Source organism: Xenopus laevis, chromosome 4S (genome assembly GCF_017654675.1).
Source record: "Xenopus laevis strain J_2021 chromosome 4S, Xenopus_laevis_v10.1, whole genome shotgun sequence".
NCBI classification, from domain to species: Eukaryota; Metazoa; Chordata; class Amphibia; order Anura; family Pipidae; genus Xenopus; species Xenopus laevis.
Genome location: NC_054378.1, coordinates 50,819,965 through 50,841,238, shown reverse-complemented (window position 1 = coordinate 50,841,238; position 21,274 = coordinate 50,819,965). Strand labels below are relative to the sequence as shown.

The following is a 21,274-nucleotide window of genomic DNA, read 5'->3' as shown; positions in this document are numbered from 1 at the left end:
GCACTATCGATTCTAAAGTGGCAGGTAGGGGGAAACATGTAGACGTCTTCCCCTAGCACCCCCTTCTTGCGCTTCATTCACATATACAAGTCAGGGAGTAGACAGAAGGCTCTTGAACCCCTTAGTGTTCTTGCATTTGCATCCCACAGGGTTGTAAATTAGCCCTCTTGTGTTCATGCTATAAGCGATAACCACTATCAAGAAAGTACAATTGTCATATCAGGGATGGGAAAGGGAAGGTTGAGTGGGTGGGTGGGGGAAATAATTCAGAAAATTGGGTTCCTTATAATGTGTGTGATAATTTTAATTTCTGCTGGTTGCAGGTGCGCTGACCCCTTCCGTCTGGTATGGCAATATAATGTATTTAAGTGGAACGGAGAGTACAACTGCATTCAAGGTAGCATATTGTAGGAAGGGTTCCCATATTCTTTGAGACTATTGGACGGGAATAGTCTCAAATGACTTCCTGTTATTTTTAATGAGAATCAATTTGAAACTATTCCTGTATGTTTTGTCGCAGGAGAAAATGTTGGCCATGCAAGTCAAATGTGCCAATAACTTTAGTAGTAATGACCTTGATCTACAATATCGTCATCAAGATTCCAAAAACATATATAAACCAACAACAGTAATCAGGACTTTAGAATTTGTTTCCTCATAAAGGACCTCAGTCATGTCCTCATAAAATATTTGAGGTATTTCTTAATCTTATCATCATCTGTGAGGAAGAGCAAACAAACTGCCATAAAATAATAAGAAAGGCTTACTCGGTGTGCTGGTACACTTCCACTGATATATTGAGTCGTTCTAACTCCTCCTTGAGACGCTGAAGGTTGGAATTCACAAAGCTGAGCTCTAAAAGCACCTGCTCTCGAATTTTATTGTTTGACGTTGCCCTGGAGAAAAGAAAAAGAAATCAATCATTGCTGAAGTTCTAAACATGAACCTGAGCTTGTTTATCCCAGCAACATTATAAGATTTTTTTAAATATTTGTGTTACCCTGTAGAAATCATTGGGCCTCTGGTTTATGACTTTCAAAAACCAATATATCTACATGGGAAGAGACCTTGCAGACAAACACAATTGTTTTTTCATTGTTCAGAAAACTTGGTTGAGAAGTACAGTGCCTGTGCTTTTGCTCTGTGATCAGTACTATTCGTGTGTGAACAAATTCTAAACTGTTATGGCCATTAGTAATGCCACATGTTGCTGATATTATGCAGTTTAAATTTATGTTCTTTTTAGTTGAGGGCAGACGATGAGAGGTCACTGAGGAACGAACGAAACGTGTCAAGACCTCAGACGCTGCGTATTCAGTGGATCAAGATGTATGAATGAAGAAACTTTTTTTTACGTGTAACCAGAAAACGAGTGATTCTTCCGAAAGGGTCCTGGAGTGCGCCACCATTACAATTGGTGCATGCAGTGATAGCGTTCCTCTTAGTGACGGACTCAGGGCAGCAGCACCTGGGTCACAACGCGTACCGGGTAAGACTTTAAGATATAGAACCTGCTTGTGTGGGGAGTTAAACCGCTCCAAGGTTATAGTGTTTGGTCCAGGGCTGGATGCACCTGGACCACAGATTGTGAACTGTGAGCAAGGGACTGAAAGGCTTTAAGAAGTTTTAAAGACATTATCAAGATACCGGGAATTAGCATTATGGATAAGGGATTAACTAGTGGACACCGAGTATAGCGCTGGATGCATATTTATATGTATATGTGTAGTGAGTCAGAAGATGAGATAGAGGTTAGTGAATAGTACACTTCAAAATGCTGCTTTCAATAATTGTTACACAGCAATATGCAAGCCCCTATGTAAAAGTTATAGCACTAAGTGCATTAGCTGTGAAAATACTCAACCACATTAAAGGAACAGTAACACCAAAAAATGAAAGAGTTTAAAGTAATAAAAATATGATGTACTGTTGCTTGCACTGATAAAACTGTTGTGTTTGCTTCAGAAAGGCTATTATAGTTTATATACACAAGCTTTTGTTTAGCCACGGGGGCAGCCATTTAAGCTGGGAAAAAGGAGAAAAGGCACAGGTCACAAAGCAGATCATAGATAAGCTCTCTAGCATACAATGGAATCCTTCAGAACATATCTGTTATCTATTATATATCGTGCTGGAATGGCTGCCCACATGGCTACACAGCAAATTGTTTATATAAACTATAGTAGTCTACATACCATTTGGACAACAGTACATTATATATCCATCACTTTAAAACACTTTCATTTTTTGGTGTTACTGTTCCTAGGAATATTTTGAACATTGCAATTGGAAAAAACATAAGAAACCCTGTGCAGTGTGCCATAGCTGTGCCAACAGTCCAGTCACAATATTGCTAACCAGACTTATCAATAGCTGCTTCATTAAAGGTGTAAAGCAGGACTTAAAAAAATTGCAAAGCTTATGGCTCCCGTGTCATTTTTCAAAAGCCTGGGAAAAGCCCAGTCCTTCATGCATCTGTCCTGTGTGTGTGGTAAAATGAACGAATTTGATTTGCTTGTCACATCCACTGCTGCTACTATAAACACAGGAAAATGCAGAAATGACCTGTCTACAGGAAATCAGAGGCATTCCTATAAAGATATCTTATTATCCCATCCTGTCATTTTTAGGTTTAAGTTATTCACAATAACTTCTGCATGGTTTGCTGTGAAAATTGTTAACCAGCCATAGCTCATTAAATAATGGGTTTATTTTTTTTTTTTACAGAACACTAATTAAGACAAAATTGCGTAATGTTTTTATCAACATAAACATTTCTGTTGCTTCCATGTAAACATTGCTATTCACAGAAAATTCTAAAACACTGGCTACACTTTCCCTTTGACCCTCTGTAAAACAACAGAAGATCTCAGTGATACTCTTACATTATTAGAGAAACTGCATCATTACACAATATTGTGTCCAAGAGGGGAGAGTAACCCAAGCCTGACCTGACACTACAAGTGCTATCTCGTTGTGTTCATTAGGCAGCTGCAACTGTTGGGAACTTTGCTCTGGGAACCAGATTTACCCAAGCAGGGCAGAACAAAGCCTGCATTTTGTAGCTCTTCACATTAAGGAAATTAAATGGTTGAAACGTACCGTAAAAGGTTTTCAGCCCCAACTCTCATGCGCATTGCTTTCAGGATCTGCTGGTTTAAGCTGGCCCTTTGATTCTGCAGTTTACTGCGGCCAGTCTGAGCAATGGATTTACCCTAAAGAAGATAAAAAAAACTGTTTGTTAGATAAAACAAATTTGACATCAGTAAGGTGTACTGCGTGGAAGTGTAAGGGTACAGGCTATAACAATCTGCCTCTGCATGAATACAATAGCACCCATTCATTCGAAGATAATGGGGTGGAACGAACTGGTCCCCCTACTTTTAAAAATAGTTCACCATGATAGCCAAGATTACCACCTCAAACAATGCAACTGTGGTGTAGAAGCATGGCAGGTGGAGTTACAGTATGTTGCCAGAGGGTAATAGGTGCTCTAGGAGCTAAAAATATCTCCACAAGTAACATTGGTCTGAGAAAAAGCATAAATTTAACTATGGTACATTCAACTCCTGGTATTAAATTTTTTTGGACTTGAGATTAGGGATGCACGGAATCCAGGATTCTGTTCGGGATTTGGCCAGGATTCTGCCTTTTTCAGCAGGATTCGGCCGAATCCTTGTGTCTGGCCGAACTGAATCCGAATCCTAATTTTCATATGTAAATAAGGGGCGGGTAGTGAAATCACGTGACTTTACATCACAAAAAAGAATTTTTCCACTCTTTCCTTTACTGCCCCTAATTTGCATATGCAAATTAGGATTCCGATTCGGTTCAGTATTCGGTCGAATCTTTCACCAAGGATTCGGGGATTCAGCCGAATCCAAAATAATGGATTCGGTGCACCCTACTTTAGATGTCCATTAGGCCCATGGCCCATTGGGCGTTGTCTCCATTAGTGCTTCTCAGGCAGTGAAGAATCTCCTGAAGGTGTACATACAGACTACCATTTACTTGAATGTAATTCACCTCTTATTATTGTCAGTCTGAAAATGTGTGTTTTCCTGCAAAACACTTACGGAGAATACACCCTGTGTGCAACATATATAAATCAGCATGTGTAAGCCACATGGGTGCAAATGTCACCCAAAACACATTTAGCATAATAGGACCTAAAAACAAATTTAGCATAATCCTAAACCAAAAGATTCAGATAGATTTTTTCAGCAAAACTTGGTTCATGGTGTTTTCCTTGAAAATGCAAAGTGTAAGAAAGGTACGTTCTGATCTGTGGCACTACTAAAGTTGTGCAGGTCTGTGTGCAGGATGCTCCGCATAGCTACCTTCAACCCTGCGGACATGCACGCGCCTACATGCATGCCAGCCCCTTCCCTCCACCATCCTTGTGCCAGGCTTCATGGGGGTATGAGCCCAGGTGCAATTGCATCCCCAGTAGTTACCTCACTGGTCAAGTAAGTAAATACAATCACTTGGGGGTACCTAACTTTTGGCACCCCCAAGAAAAAATAGACGTTCCTTCTCATTTAACAGTAAGTGAAAATTAGATACATTTATGGTATCAAACCATCCGTAAACAGCCTACAGTAGCTAGCTGGATCTTCTCAATAACATTGGCTTTATCTATAAGGCCATTTAGACTTTTGGCTGCAATCACAAAGGGCTCTACTACTGCCCTTTTCCATGCTTCATAACAAAATAAACAGTAAAGTTTCTCATGAAGCATGAAGTTTCTCTTTGGTCATATGCCAAGCCTAGAGTCAGCTTTAAGAGACTTTACTCTCAATCAATCTTCATTTGCATGTTTTGCACATACACAACTAGGGATGCACCAAATCCACTATTTGGGGTTCGGCAGAATCGCCGAATCCTTGGTGAAAGATTCGGCTGAATACCGAATCCTAATTTGCATATGCAAATTAGGGACAGGAAAGGAAATATTCTTTGCATATTACATATGCAAATTAGGATTCGGTTCAGCCAGACACAAGGATCTGGCCAAATCCAAATCCAGCTTAAAAATGCCGAATCCTGGCCGAATCCCGAACCAAATCCTAGATTTGGTGCATCCCTATACACAACCCTGTATTCACCTATTGTTAAATTATATTATACACATCCATACAATATTTTTAGAATTCCAAAAGATGTATGTTGCAAATGTAGTTTTCATATCAGAAAAAACAGGACACAAAGAAGAACTAAAGCTTAAGAAACAATTAGGGGCCCATTCACTAAGTTCGAGTGAAGGAATAGAGGAAAAATAGTTCGAATTTCGAATGTTTTTTTTGGCTACTTCGACCTCGAATCGAACGATTTTAAGTACTGTCTCTTTAAAAATGTCTTCGACCCCCTAGTTCGCCACCTAAAACCTACTGAGGCTAATGTTAGTCTATGGGGAAGGTCCCCATAGGCTTGCTTACAATTTTCTGATCGAAGGATAATCCTTCGATCGATGGATTAAAATCCTTTGAATCGTTTGATGCGAAGGATTTAATCGCATCAAACGAATTGCGCAATTGCGAATTGCGCAAAATCCTTCGACTTCGATATTCGAAGTCGAAGGATTTTAATTCGGCAGTCGAATATGGAGGGTTAATCAACCCTCCATATTCGACCCTTGATACATCTGCCCCTTAGTCTAAACATTTTACAACATATATTTTAAGCTGGCCACACACATTAAGAGGTTGCCAAATAAACAGATCCTTGTCCAATCTGGCCACCTACATGCTAGGCTAAGTTAGGCTGATTCAATCATTTGACCCTAGGCCAACAATTCGACCATAACAAATTCTTATGGAGGCCAGTTGGGAGAGGGACAATTTTGTGAAAAATATTGGTTGGTGGATATACACTGTTGGATAAGCTGCTGACTTGATCTGAAGGGATCAAATTGGTAACAGCCAAACACCACAACCCTTTAGCAGTAAAGCAGTATGCCCCCATTAACACCCCATATTTTTTTCTGCTAATTCACGTGCTGTGGCCAGTTACCTGACTGCAGGAATAACTAAAAATACATAGTATATCCAAGTGTGGGAGGGGGGAGGCGGCCTTCCTGCATATGACCTGGACTTGTCCACAGATTACCAAATATTGGAACGATGTAGTGCAATATCTAGCAGACGAATTATCATTCCACGGCCCCTGTACCCCGGAAGTTTGTCTCCTTGGAATAGTGGATGACCTCCTGCCCCTGAACAAAACCAGGTCACTGCTCAGAATACTACTATTTTATGCAAAGAAACTGTTGATGATGAAATGGATGGCGGCCCAACCTCCCACACTTCAGGCTTGGAGAAACATGATTAACAAAATACTGCCCTTGTTCAAGCTCACATATGAGGGAAGAGGGTGCCCGCAGAAGTTCGAGAAGGTCTGGGCCCCGTGGTTGGAGGCGAACTCGACGGATCTGGCGATCTAGTCCTGCTGGGGAGATCTATAGCCCTTAGTACAAATCAATAACCCCTCAGTTTGTAACGGTTCTACTAAGCGCCCACTGTGCTGCACTGACGAGGCTCTATTGCATATTTGTATTGTCATTGCACATGAAATTTTCTAGTCTTGCCTTCATTTAAATGTGATGGTTCTTCTTTGTTGTTTCTATCTACCTGTCTGTTAAAAGCAAAAATAAAATCTTTAAAAAAAAAAAAAAAAATGTATTTTCAAAGCAAACATGTAAATTCAGTGTTGCTGCAAGAAGAGCTAGCGATCTAATTTCAGCCCATAGCAGTTAACTTTTTGTTTGTTTATAAACAAGCTCTTTGAAAAAAATAAAATCTGCATCCCATTAAACATATAGCGAAATAGTTTTTCTTATAACTATGTAACTCTTATCCTTGGTAAAAGTACAATATTATTCTTTTTACACGTTCACTGTTATTCTTGATATCATACTGCTATCATTATGTTATCAAAGTATTACGGGCACACAAGAAAAATGTTTTTTCAGTCTTGGTTTTTTTTTTATTAGCCAAATGAACAAAGTTGTACTGTAACAAAAATCAAGTTTTTTTTCTTTTTTTATTGTAGCTCTATTCTTTGTAAACTGTGTTAAATGTAAAATGCTCAGAACTGAACTCGATATGTAATCAGGTTAAATTCTTGAATGTGTCTATGTTTTTATTTTGTCTGCTGTCATTAATAGTATGGAAATGCTACATCACTTAGATTAACGTTGTCTCTGCACTTTCTGTGTTTTTCAGTGATTTGAAAAAAACATTTTTTTTTAACAAAAAAAAAATAAAAAATAAAAAATACATAGTATATAAATCACGATACAAGTCTTATTTGAAATTTAATCAGATTCAAATTTTACAGCAGAATGCAAATCAGTGATTTTTGGATCTGCATTCTTTAGGGAAAAAAATCCTCTGCCATCAGATATTATCAGCAATGTAACCACACTGTTTTTGCTATTTTTCAACACAACGTAAGCTTTTCTTAACAGCACAGAACACTGAGCATGTGTAGAGTCAATAGCACACCCAAGATGGTCTAACAAGATCAAAGAAGGGGATGATTCTGCACTCAACTTTGAAGTAAAGGATAACTAGTGTAGGGATGCTGAATCTATGGCATATCTTGCCATAATGTATTTTATACTTTAATTTTCCATTAACTAACAATATTACATCAAGAAAAATGATTTTCCTTACTTCTGCATATTAATGAATGTATGTTCATAACTGTTCGGCTGCTACACCTACAAAATAATGTACTGTAATTGCATAAATGAATATGTTTGTTTATTCACATCCAGCTAACACTACTTTGTATGAGCAAATGCTGAAATGGCAGGTGAATTAATTTAATAAAGCTTTCATATTATAAATGAGGTTTGAGTAATGTCCTTTGGAAATGCTAACAAGGTGTAAAGGTCCCCATCGACGATAAAGATTTCTCTTTCCGAACGACCAATTTTAGTGAAGTCCAATCAATCCTTCGAAATTATTGTGTGGTTAGTGGGATTCGAACGATTGAACATCTTACGATTTTTCGGCCGACATCTGTCAGAAAATTGATCAGCCAGGTTAAAAAATCTATCCAGTGCAATCGATCTATGTTTGCAGGGCCAAGCAGGCAGCTACCCTTTGTTTTCCTGGCAAATTGGTCTTTTTACTTGATGGACAATCTCGTTCCGAGATAATCATGGTCTCACAATGACGATCGGATCTTTTAAAAATCTCAACATCTATGGCCAGCCTAAGAGTATGGTGATCTGCATTTCCTCTTAGCTATTGCTAATACTACGCAGATATTAACTGGTTACTCAGATAAAAAACAAGCTTTTTATTTTATTCTAAACTGATGGTAATAACTGTTTCTCGTAGTTTTGTCTCATAGACATCACAACCCTGAAAATAGAACAGGCATTGGTAATCTCTCCAGTAATTTACTTCAGAGTCTGAGAAGAAACTGTAAAATAATTTCCAGGGGAGGAAAAGTATTCCACATACATGCAAATCCACTGACTGTATCACACTGTATTTGTATGCAAATATCACTATCACTTGCAGGCTATGAAACTAATATGGGAGGAGTGAAAGTGTAATTTGTTATCTATACAGGTTATTGAATGGCTTCTTGAAGGGATAAGTATGCCTAGTACAGAAGAATACAAATGCCACAACAGCTTTACCAAATTGAATGTTCTAGGAAGAGGACAGAACACCTGAGCTTTATTCCAAGAAAGAATCTGCAAGGTGTGTCAGCAGCAAAGACAAGGTGTGTCTGCAAAAAAAAAACCATTATAATATGGTCTTTAGACCAATCTAAACAGAGAATAAAGAAAGCTTTCGCATCTTTTTAAAAATATATTGCTCCCACTGCAGTATATATTATAGTATGCATCTTTAGTAGCTAGACAAACCTCAACTGTTTATATTGGACTAAGAAAAAGGCCATGCATTTCACACCTTGTATATAGCTGTGGCCAAACTTATTTCCATCTTTATGCTTCCACACTTTTTGGGGTCTTTGTGCTGCGTATCTGCAACAGAGAAAGACCCATCTTTCAATATTGGAACACACTGGGTTTATTATTGCACTCCAGAATTCCTTGGTAATCTCATGATTTCATGATGGCAGCCAGATTTAAGCCATCCAGCTCCAGAGCAGAAACGCATCATTTTACCCGAGTGATCGGATATTGTCTTGTCTGTCCTCTGACATTTTTCCAGAAGGTTTTTGGTTTGTTCAGATATGTTTAGGTAAACTTCAGTCTCATGATTCTCTGTCAGCAATGGAGTATTCCAGCATTAAAGTACCAGTAACATCAAAAAATGAAATAGGTTTAAAGAAATAAAAATATAATGCAGTGTTGCCCGGCACTGGTGAAACTGCTGTGTTTGCTTCAGTAACAAATATACTTTATATAAATAAGCTGCTGTGTTGCTATGGGGGCAGCTATTCAAAGGAGAAAGGTTCAGGTTACACAGCAGATAAGCTCTGTAGAACATAATGTTATCTGTTATCCACTATTTCCGCCATTGGTACTCAGCAGCTTGTTTATATAAACTATAGAAGTGTTTCTGAAGCAAACACATCAGTTTTACCAGTGCAGGGCAACACTACATGATATTTTCATTACTTTAAAATGCTTTCTAATTGAGTGTTACTGTTCCTTTAAGCATTTCATCGATGTTGCAAGTTAAAACTGCTGTACCTAGTGTCTGATGAATAAGTTGCATAAAGTACAATCTCAGGCAGCCAATATAATCAATAAATGTTGTTTCAAAAGCAAAAAAAAAAAATGAAACGTGAAACTTGAATTCATTAGATATGCCATACCAGGTTTTAGTTATCTCCCAAGAGTGATGCATTGATTACATCACTAGTGCTCTCACATATTTTAACATCCCAGCTGACTGGAGCCTCTGAGGAATGCAGGAACACCCTTCTTATCTAAAGACATCAGCACTTTGGAATGGAGCTACATTTATGTTCAATGAACCAGTGACTGTGAAAATTATGATATACAGTATATAGGTTCATTGGTATACTTTGTCTTTCTGGAAGACTTGTACATGGAAGTTGACATAACATAGTGTTAGCGCCTGTCAATCAACGGAAAATAATTAACCATGAAGAATTTATTTTATTACTCTTAGTCCATCTACAAATGACAAATAGGATCATTTTATTTCTGTCCGGCTGCTAGCTGAATCAGTCAACTGAATGAAGACATTAGGGATCATTAACAATGAAAAATACAGTTGCGGTCCGGCAAATTTTTGCATCCAAAGAAACTCTTTAAACTTCCACTTTTATTCTGCTTCCTGTTACAAATTTGGCTCTAGTTTGTCTACTGGTGCAGAGGTACCCTGCAACTACCACCGTTTATATTTATGATGTTTATAGCTTTGAGGAAGATTCCACATATTTAATCTGTCTGTATATCTACCTTCTACACATACATGGTTTTCTGATGCATATTTTTTGTGGCTTTACCCCGTATAAAATTTAGTAAATATGTTAAATTTTGCACACCTGGAGATTCTGGGAGATTTAGTCACCAATCGACTAATCGCCTCTTTGGGGCGACTAATCTCCCCAAACTGCTTCCCGGTGTCTTCAGCCTGCTTCAATCAAAAAACACCTGCGCCAATACACTTGCGTTGCTTCGATTTCCGAAGAAGATTTTTGGAAGACACGGGGAAGCAGTTCAGGGAGATTAGTCGCCCCAAAAAAGAGGCAATTAGTTGCACGGCGACTAAATCTCCCCGAATCTCCATATGTGCCCTTACGCTTAAGGGTAAGGCATAGCAGCTAATATCCCCTTTTAACAAAAACAAAATGACAGGGTGATTCCAAAAATTGAGAATGTCCTTCAATTTACCTTAGCAATAACTAAAATGTTAGGAAATCAAACTGAAATGTATATTTATTAGTGGGTGAAAGAGTCAATCAAACCATTTATTTGGTCCTATAAATTCATTTAAAAATGATGATGAGTTTTTTATTATAACAGGTGTGTAAAGTTCAGAATGGGTTTAACAACATTTACTATTTGTTTGAATTATAGAACCAGTGGTTTATAATCAACAGATTGGTTCAGCAGAAGGACAGTCAGTGATTAACTGGACATCTATTTGTGTTAATTAAAACGACAGGTGTGTTTGGATACGTGTCTTATGTGCCTTTGTTCTATACCTTGGGCTGAGTTTGTTGAATAATATAAAAAGGTTGCTTTCATTTTGAATAAAAAGATGTATGTCCTCGCTTAACTAATCTTTTCTTGCAGAACAGAACCTTCATGATGGTCCTTCACAATACAAGAGACATTACATTGCGCACAAATTGATAGCCACTGCATCTTTGTAACCCTGCAACAGGGCATAAAACTAAATACACTACAGTATACATTATGTTTTTTCATCGGAACCAGAAAAAATATTTGGAAAATCTGGGAATTCATTCATGCATTATATATTGGTGGGACCACAAAAATTGTGTAAAATGAGGGAAAAACCTAAAAATTTAGGTTTCACTGTATTCCAACCAATCTTTTAGGCCGGATGTTCAGAACTGGCTCAGAATTATAACTTTTGCACAATATATTTTTTTTATGCAGAAGGGAAACTAAACCACTAGCTCCCCAGTTCAACAACTGCAGAAGAATGCAAGTTGATTGACCCTGAAACAAACAGCAGATCCATAATGTTTTGAGGTCAGTCACTTTGTCGGGGTTTAGAGTCAGTATGAATTTTACACACACACATGAGATTATTCATCTGTTAATAAGGGTTAATAAAGTCTAATGTATTCTAGAACAATTATGAAAAACTGTTTTTCCTTAAAGTCTATATCAATGATCCCCAACCAACGGCTTGTGAGTAACATGTTGCTCTCCAACCACTTGGATGTTGCTCCCAGTGGCCTCAAAGCAGGTTCTTATTTTTGAATTCCAGGCTCGGATGCAAGTTTTAGTTGATTAAAAATGTTGTTCATGGGTAAAAACGGTTGGGAACTCCTGTTCTATATAATGTGATCCTTACATTATACTGTATATTTTTCTTGACTGAAGCATGCTGCCTTTCTCCAACAATTATTCTTATTTCTCAACCATAGCCTTCTGATTGGTCCTAAATTTACAATACATACCCAGATTTAATTGGCCAGTTTGGCAGATTAAGATCATACTGCCAAGCCATGTGCATAAGCATGCCAGGATGTAGGGGTGATCTTTCTGTAATACCATTGAATTGCAAATGATCAGATATGCTTGAAAATTTAAATTGCTGAGTAGTTGCAAAGTAGTTCATAATTCAACTGTAAATGAACTGCAATAGGAGCTGTACTTCCTCTTCAGTTTCTGTGGTTCTCTAATGTAATAAGGAATGGATAAATGAAACAGAATTGTATATTATATATACAATTCTATATTATATATACCTCTGCACCTTCTGTGACCTTCTGTTTTCTCTAGTTATGCCCTTTTCAAATATTAAATATGCCAAAAACAAATTACACCATGAATTTACGATAAGGCTATGGTCATACTGGGCTGATTCTCAGCCTGCAGTAAACTGAACTAGGATGCTCCTTCCTATAGCAAACCAAAGACTGTATAGCATTTTTACATTATTTGGCCAGTCAATTTTGTGTATTATAATGATTCTAGCAAAAGACAATAGAAATGAGCATGACAGAACCCTGTCATACAGCATCTGTTTATTTAATGTCACTCCTTTGTATTGTATTGTATTTATTTCCACATCAGTTTTGCACATAAGCGTTGCTGTTATTTCACAAATTAGTAAATGTAGCTAACAGTGGCATACTATGGCACAGTTACTACTCATTCAGCACCATTGCTGTAAACTTAAGAAAATATTCTTCATATAAAAAGGCATCAAAAAGCTCCAAAACTATAGCACAGATGCTAGTTTTGCCTTATTTACCAGAGCAGAATGTGATTTTTTTTTTCCCATCTGGAAATTTGACTGGAAGTGTTATATTTAAATCCACACCATGGGGCAGATTTATCAAGGGTCCAATTGAAAATTCAAATTTTCAAAAAATTTTCTGGTCAAAACTGTCAAATTCAAATAGGGGGTTATTCAAATTAGATTTGAGTTTTTCGAAAAATTTGAATTCGATTTAAGATGTATCGTACTCTGGCCCTTTAAGAACTCGGATTCGACTATTCGCCATCTAAAACCTGCCGAATTTTAAATTTAATTCGAGTTTTTGGTCGCTTTAATTCATCAGAGTTTGAAAAATTAGATTTAATAAATTTTGATTGGTTGAATTTATGGGAGTTTAGGGTCGTTTTTAAAAACCCACATGAATTCGAAATTCAACCTTTGATAAATGTGCCTCCAAGTGTCTGCTCTTGAGCCGAAAGACTGCCAAGTGTGGCACTAGCCTTGGACACTCAAATACTCAAATACTTGATTAGAGATCCCACACACTCAATAACGCAGATTTATTAGGGTAACGACACATGGGCGACAAATCCCCTCTTCTTCGGGGCGACAATCTCCGTGAACTGCCTTCCCTGGTTGGCTCTCGAGGAAACTTCAGGCGACTTCGGAAAACGAAGTGCCGCGAGTGCCATCTCGCTGGCAATTTTTCATTATAGCCGACGGGAAGGCAGTTAGGGGAGATTGTCGCCCCGAAGAAGAGGCGATTTGTCGCCAGGGCGACTGATCTCCCCGAATCTGCCTGTGTGTCCTTACCCTTAATCTCAGCTGGTCCAGGTTTGTGCAAACAACTGAACTGTACTCACTCATATTTTCTGCAATTGCTTACTTTGGCCTAATTTCAAAAGCAATCATTTGGACACATTTTGGATACGTGCATTTCCTATGGAAACATTGTAGCTATTCACTGAACATGGGATTACATCTATTAAAGTGATACTGACATGTTCCTATAAAAATCAAAGGAACGTGTCAGTATCAAGTATGTGCTGCACCCGGAATATTTTCCTTCAAAGCCGACCCGAACCTGCACTGATCCGACCCTCCGACACTGTTAAAAGGCCCTCTGTGCAGATTCAGTGACGCTGGGGGCAGCTCGATCCTTCCATAGGCTAATTATGAATCAAAACAGGACTTCAGCCTATGGAAGGATCGCTCCGCCCCAAGCTCAGCGCCACAGAAGCAATGCAGAAGATCCGTTAATAGCTGAGTGGTCAGCTGCGCAAAGGTACACGGGGCTGGGGGACCGGCTTTGAGGGAAAATATTCCGGGTGCAGCCCATACTTGATACTAACATGTTCCTATGCTTTTTATAGGAACATGTCCATATCACTTTAAGAACAAGATAATTTCAGTAAAAACCATAGAAATGTAAAAGACATGCAAACTCCACCAATAGCATCAATCCTAAACTACAAGAGCTGCAAAATGCATGCATTGTCCACTCGTATTTTACTTTATTAAGATTTCTGAACGACAGTCTAGGAAACCAATCAACAAAATATATTCTACACAAGTCACAGGCCTTGTTTATGTTGATGTGTTTGATAAACAACCACCTATAGTGCCACATTATTAAATTACGGCTTCCCTGGGTTCAGCTGCCTCCTTTTACCAAGGGTATGTTTCCTCTGACAAAAGTCACAGTGTGCACACATTGTTTCTTTGTCTTTATCAGGGAAGTATTTGAGAGACTAAGAATCTGAGATTAGGAGGCCAGCATCACAGCAGGAAAGGTAACAAGTTAAATTGTATTTGAATAACCCGCATAAACACATTAAGGTTCTTTGTTTTGTTTAGACAGGTGAATCGTTGTGTTTGGAGAAAAGCAGATAGCTTCTAGACATTGAATTGTTTAGGTATCTCTTACTTTTACTAAATTCCCTTACAATGGCTTTCATGACTGCAGAAGAAAATCCTCTCATTCCCATGTCTGCCTTTTTGAGCTTCACTAGACAAAAACACTTTTCCAGGACACAGTTAAACAACCCATTCATGCATTCAATTCCTATTTCAGTGCTAGCCTAGACAACAATTATTTTGAGTTTTGTCTTATATGCTTTCAAAACATCAGCACTAAATTTATAATCTGCAATCATACCCAATAAAAGATTTTATAGGCAGTGGTTTTTTACGAACTACAAGGATTAGGCAATTGCAGTTTCTATTAAAAAACATATTTATAACATTTACTGAACCCATCAGTAAAGGGATATTTAATGACACTGTGATTGCTGGACAGTAATTATAGTGACTAAGCCCTTGGATATTACAGAGTTTTTCAAGGTCCTCTTAATCAGCATATTAATTGTTTCCTTTTTCTAGGCAGCTAAGAGGGTTAAACCTTGTAGCAGTCAAAAAGGAACCCAGAGACTTGTTAAACCAGAATTGTAAGATCCTGAAAGAAGAAATATGACTGAGAGAAGGGTTTTTTTCTGTTTAACAATACATAGATCCTTTTGTGGCTTATCTGTGCACCTCCAGCTGTTTGCCATGGTTGTTGCTGCCTTGTTTGTATAACAGCAAATGGAATATTAAAACTATAACTGACAGAAGTCACCATGTCACCCAATGAAATGTGTTCTGCTGTCATCAGACAGGAGCAGGCTGAAGTCATTTTTCTGTGTTCCAAAAGCAAACACTTCAATTGTTTTTGTGTTCCAAACACACACACTTCAATACATGGATTATTCTGCAGAGAATGGCTGGCAGCCCTAAGGGGGTTCTTGGAGTTGTAGTTCAATAACAGTGTATGAGGACTTAAAGGGATACTGTCATGGGGAAACATTTTTTTTCAAAACGGTCAGTTAATAGTGCTGCTCCAGCAGAATTCTGCACTGAAATCCATTTCTCAAAAGAGCAAACAGATTTTTTTTATATTAAATTTTGAAATCTGACATGGGGCTAGACATTTTGTCAATTTCCCAGCTGCCCCATGTCATGTGACTTGTGCCTTCACTTTAGGAGAGAAATGCTTTCTGGCAGGCTGCTGTTTTTCCTTCTCAATGTAACTGAATGTGTCTCAGTGGGACATGGGTTTTTACTATTGAGTGTTGTTCTTAGATCTTCCAGGCAGCTGTTATCTTGTGTTAGGGAGCTGCTATCTGGTTACCTTCCCATTGTTCTTTTGTTTGGCTGCTGGGGGAGAAAAGGGAGGGGGTGATATCACTCCAACTTGCAGTACAGCAGTAAAGAGTGATTAAAGTTTATCAAAGCACAAGTCACATGACTTGGGGCAGCTGGGAAATTGACAATATGTCTAGCCCCATGTCAGATTTCAAAATTGAATATAAAAAAATCTGTTTGCTCTTTTGAGAAATGGATTTCAGTGCAGAATTCTGCTGGAGCAGCACTATTAACTGATTAATTTTGGGAAAAAAATGTTTTCCCATGAGGGGTATCCCTTTAAGCCAACCCAGGTTAAAATACCAACAGCACATTTGATTAGGAAACACCTTACAGTGTCAGATGTGAATGATATATAAAAATAAAGTGTATGTAAAATGAATATGTCAGTGCTATCTACAGTATAATGATAATAATAATACTTGCAAACATGTTTTAAAGTCCATGTAAACCCTGGTGTATAAATATTTCTTCTTACTGATTTACTTACATAGGTGCATCAGTGTATTTACCGATAGCAACCACATATCTTTCGATGCTTTCGTCTTCACCTAAGGGGGATGGCATTCGGAGAGCTTTGTTTTCCGAAGTCGCCCGAAGTTTCCTTGTGAGGCAATTTCGGGCGACTTCGGCAAAATGAAGTGCTCCGAGTGTCATCCCACTGGCGATTTACATTCTAGCCGGCGGGACGGCAGTTTGGGGAGATTAGTGGCCCCTTAAGGGTAATAGCACAGTAGTGATTTTAAAGACCACTGTCCTACAGTACAGAGATCAGCAGTAGTCAATACACTCTTATTGTCATTAAATGAACAGTAACATATTAAAATTAAACCGTTTTTAAGTAATGTAGCCATGGGGGCAGCCATTCAAGCTGGAAAAAAGGCACAGGTTACATAGCACTTAACAGATAAGCCCTGTCCAATACAATGGTGTTTTATCTGGTATCTGCTGTGTAACTTGTGCCTTTTCTCCAGCTTCAATGGCTGCCCCCATGGCTACACAGCAGCTTGTTTATATAAACTATAATACTCTTTCTAAAGGAAAACACGCCAGTTTTACCCGTGCAGAGCAACAGTATGTTATATTTTCATTATTTTGATACACTTACATTTTTGGTGTTACTGTTACTTTAATGAACTATAGGAACAGTGACAGGCGGAGAGGGGAATTATGACTTCCTCTGCAAGTTGGTGGATAAAACACATTGTGTGCCACTAGTCTACTTTGGGTAACTGGAATTGTGGTGAGGTTTTATGTCATGCATTTGCTGTGCAATTGAGAAACAGGTTTAAGAGCACCTGAATGTATGTGCTAATTTATTCAATTGTATTCTGTCTGAATGAGCATTCAGATCTATGGTGAGCGAAGGGAAAGAAGTAGATTCAGCCTGTTCAGACGGGATCTGGCAATATTGGCCAGATGATGATCAAGCAGGATTGATTTTCTTGTCAGATCAAGTACCACATTAGCACGTTGATATGGTCCTCAATCCTCAAGATCGCCATGTCGATAAAAGACATGATTTATGGCCAGTGTTTCAATTGCTTGTAAGGGCCCTATAGCTCTGTACCCATGGGTGTTTCAACTTGTGTTTGTTCTTGGGTTCAGTTTTATGCATTCCACAGTGCTGTGCAGGTGTGTACAGATTTAATTCTGCGCTGGGAACTGCAAACATGGGACCAGTGCTGATGTAGGGGGGAAAAAAAAAGTCTTACACAGGGGGAAGAGAATGATATATGGTGAGACATCTAAAAAAACAAAGGGTTAATTCTCAAATGCATTCTCGTTTCCTAGTGTTCTCAAGGGCTTGCATTCTATGTACAAACCTAATCCATTACAGCTGTATGACCCTTCTGAATACTCTGTGTGCCTCAAGGTCACTTGTTCTTAGTTAATAGCAGGCGTGTACATTCAATGTAAATATGGCAGATAGAATGCACAGAACTGGAGAAAATGCTTAAGGACACACTGCCAGCAGCATTTATAGAAGTGTCATATACAAATACCATTTACCTATGCATTACATTGTTTCCAAGCATCATGTGAATCTGCTCTTCCATTCCATCCATTTAGAAAAATCTAAATAAATAAACAATTCCAGTCCGGACTAAATGTATGGACCAGATCCTGATCCATAAAGTTCTTTTATAAATATATATTTGTGTGCTTGCAATAATAACTACAAAAAAAAAAAAGTATCCAGGCAGTGAAATAGACCTCAGTATAAAGCAAATCTCTGCAATGGTGCACATATTTAAGGTTCTATGTATCACTCTCCTTTATTCATGTAGCGCTGGCATAATGTTTTCACATGCACCAACTTGCCTTTTGAATACACAATGTCCACGGTCACCATGTGTACTAGGTGTTTACAGCTAAATTCAGCTTTTAATTTATAAATCCATTGGATCACTGTCAAATGCAGTGACCTTTCATAACACAAGCGTATACGTGATTACGCACAAAGACTGACGTCAGGACTATACAAAAGTTAAGCTGGAAATTGACACATAAACTAATGTTACACGTTTATTAAAAAGGTGCTCCAGAGACAGTTCATAACTTCTTAAGGGCCCTTACTCACGGGCGTTTGAAGCTGCGCTCCCCTGCGTTCCGGTTTTATGCGTTCAGCTGCAGGGGCATGCAGGAATAGACGCGCTGATTTCTTTTCAATGCGGCTGTACTCCCACCGGCGCATGTAAGCGCTGAACGCAGGTTGGGACGCAGCATGCTGCATTTTCCCTGCATTCGTCGCTTAGATGCGTCAGTGATAGTACAGCCGCATTGAAAAGAAATCAGCGCGTCTATTCCTGCACTCCCCTGCCGCTGAACGCATAAAACCGAAACGCAGCTTCAAACGCCTGCGAGTAAGAGCCCTAAAGAGCATATAAACCCCAAATAAACTAAAAAAAATGCTCTTGGAACAATTAAGCAGACCTCAGCTGTCTCAGCTGTTAACCGATTGGCTTCTTTTTGGCTTCTGTTTTGTTTCGAAGTCAGAACCCCCAGTGCGGAGGATAGCGGGGGACAGATACTGCTTTCAAAAGCAATTACATCTACAGTTTTGAAACCGCTGAAAATTGCTATTAAATGTTTTTTTATTAGTCAACAGTGTATTTTGGGGTTTACATTCTCCATTCTGGTACGGCTGAGCGGCGACTATGAGCAAATGTCACGCCTTCTCCTATAGAGACACAGGCCAGGACTGGCAACCTGTGGGTTCTGGCAAATGCCAGAGGGGCTGCTGTAAGTTGCCATAGACAGTCACTATTAATTGGGCTGGTGGGGGGGGGGGCTGTTTGGCCTCTGTGTAGTGTACCTGAAATACCAGGGACTATTTTGATTGGTGACTGGGAAGATTGAGAGCGAGGCACAGCGGGAATGCGGTGTAAGTCGGTAGAGGCGACAGCAAGTGCCGCATTACGTCATTCCAACTCAAAAGTTCCAGAATCCGCCGCTTACCTTTCTGAAGTAGTTCTGCTCCGACAGTCTTTTCCCATTCAGGCTGCCTGGCAGCAAAGCGTCAGTCATGTTTCCAGCTGGATGGTACCAAATGCCCCTGTAGCAGCGCAGGTGCCCCAATTCCTCGTGAGGAGCAGCCAATGAGCGTATAGACAGAGCAGCAGGTGCCTGGGATAGGAAGTTGTGCGAGTACTATCCACCCTCCCTCTGCTCCTTTCTTCCACTGCTAAACTCTATTCAGCCTGACTTGGGCGGGGTCCCTTCTGGCTGCGCGCTTGGACACGCCCCTTTCCACTGTACTCTGCCATAGAAATCACGCCCTGGGCAACTTGCCTTAACTCAGTAGCTCAGTGATGTTGTTGTTACGTGAGTGCTGCAACTTCCTGGACACCAGGCTACCTGCTGTGCAATTCTGTGCTGGCTGGCTGCTGTTTTAAGGGTGGAAATAACGCAGTGCAGCTGTACCTGCCTGGAGAATGTTCATCTCCTTAGTGCTGTCAATTGTTTAGGGCGAGATGAAGTTACCATACTAGAGGTAAACAGTCCCACAGCTTAATTATTTGAGGCCCCAGTGTTTGAGGGGGCCACAACTTGCAATATTTGGCACAGTGTTTTGCAAGAAATGAAGTAGGGTAACTGAGATAGATATATGTATATATAATCATACCTCCTAACATTTTGGAAACAAAAAGGGACAAAAAGAATTCTTAAAAAACTGTTTTGACCACGCCCATTTTTGTGGCCACACCCCCTAATTACCATGCCCAAAATTTGGCAGGTTATGAAAGTTTGAACACATTTCTATGGTTTTAATCTATAACAGTTTTGCAAATGAAGGTGAATTGCCCTTTAAGCTGTGAGTCTTCATTTTTATCTAAAACGGTTATAAATGTATCTTAAGTATGTGTTCTGGGCTCTCTGCCAAGAGCCAATTAAGTTAGAATCTTTGTTTCTTTTTCTGGCTGTTCAATGCAGCAGATTAAATAGAAACTCTGGAAATATCAGTACAAATCCGGGACTGCAGGTTGAGCTGTCAAAAGCTGGACTGTCCCGCTGAAAACAGGACAGTTGGGAGGTATGTTACTCTTGAATGGAAATGGTTATTTATTATAAAATACACAAGTTTTAGTGTCATGACAAAAATGACATCACTAAACTCCGTTGTATATTATAAAGGGATACAGAGAGAATGTGTTGGGCTGTTGCTACCGGTAACAGAAAGCAGAATACAAGGAGGGCAAATTGATGCTACTTGCATTATTTGGGGCAGTGTCAGTGGTGTAACTTAAGTGCACTGGGCCCGGCGCACTCCGATCCCTATCCTCCCACTCACGTCCCACTTCTTCCCCAACTTGCACCACACATTCCTCACCGCAAGTAACGGAGCGGCTGGGGAGGATGGCTATAGAGTGAGCAGACCCCACAGTCCGAGCCCCCCCTGTTCCCCGGCCCCCCTGCAACTGCGGGGCCTGCTTCCTCTATAGTAACACCACTGGGCAGCATTGACTTTAAGGCAGCAGCAGTGGAATGTGCTACCGTGTTGGTATTGGCAACAGAAAGTGACACAGGAGGCAAATATGCAGCTTACAATATATGACGTTGTTTCATGGGACACTTCAAAAGTAAATGGGCTGAATGATTTTCGGCCAGAAGTCACTGAGGCCCATCGCGTGGGCAGATAAACTGCCAGCTTGGTCTGAAGAGTCGTTTCTGAAGTATGAATGCATTTTGCAATATTT

At 39.4% G+C, this 21,274-nt stretch overlaps 1 protein-coding gene across 1 annotated transcript in view; it reads right to left on the bottom strand.

Annotated features, from left to right (window-relative positions):
• rhpn2.S (rhophilin, Rho GTPase binding protein 2 S homeolog) overlaps positions 1-19,735 on the bottom strand; it is a 44,244-nt gene extending 24,509 nt beyond the window's left edge. Inside the window, 3 exon segments of the mRNA NM_001092904.1 lie at positions 768-896; positions 3,103-3,215; positions 19,536-19,735. Of these exon segments, the coding sequence (NP_001086373.1) occupies positions 768-896; positions 3,103-3,215; positions 19,536-19,604 (311 nt within the window). The 5' untranslated portion in view covers positions 19,605-19,735.
• Positions 19,736-21,274: the final 1,539 nt, after the last annotated feature.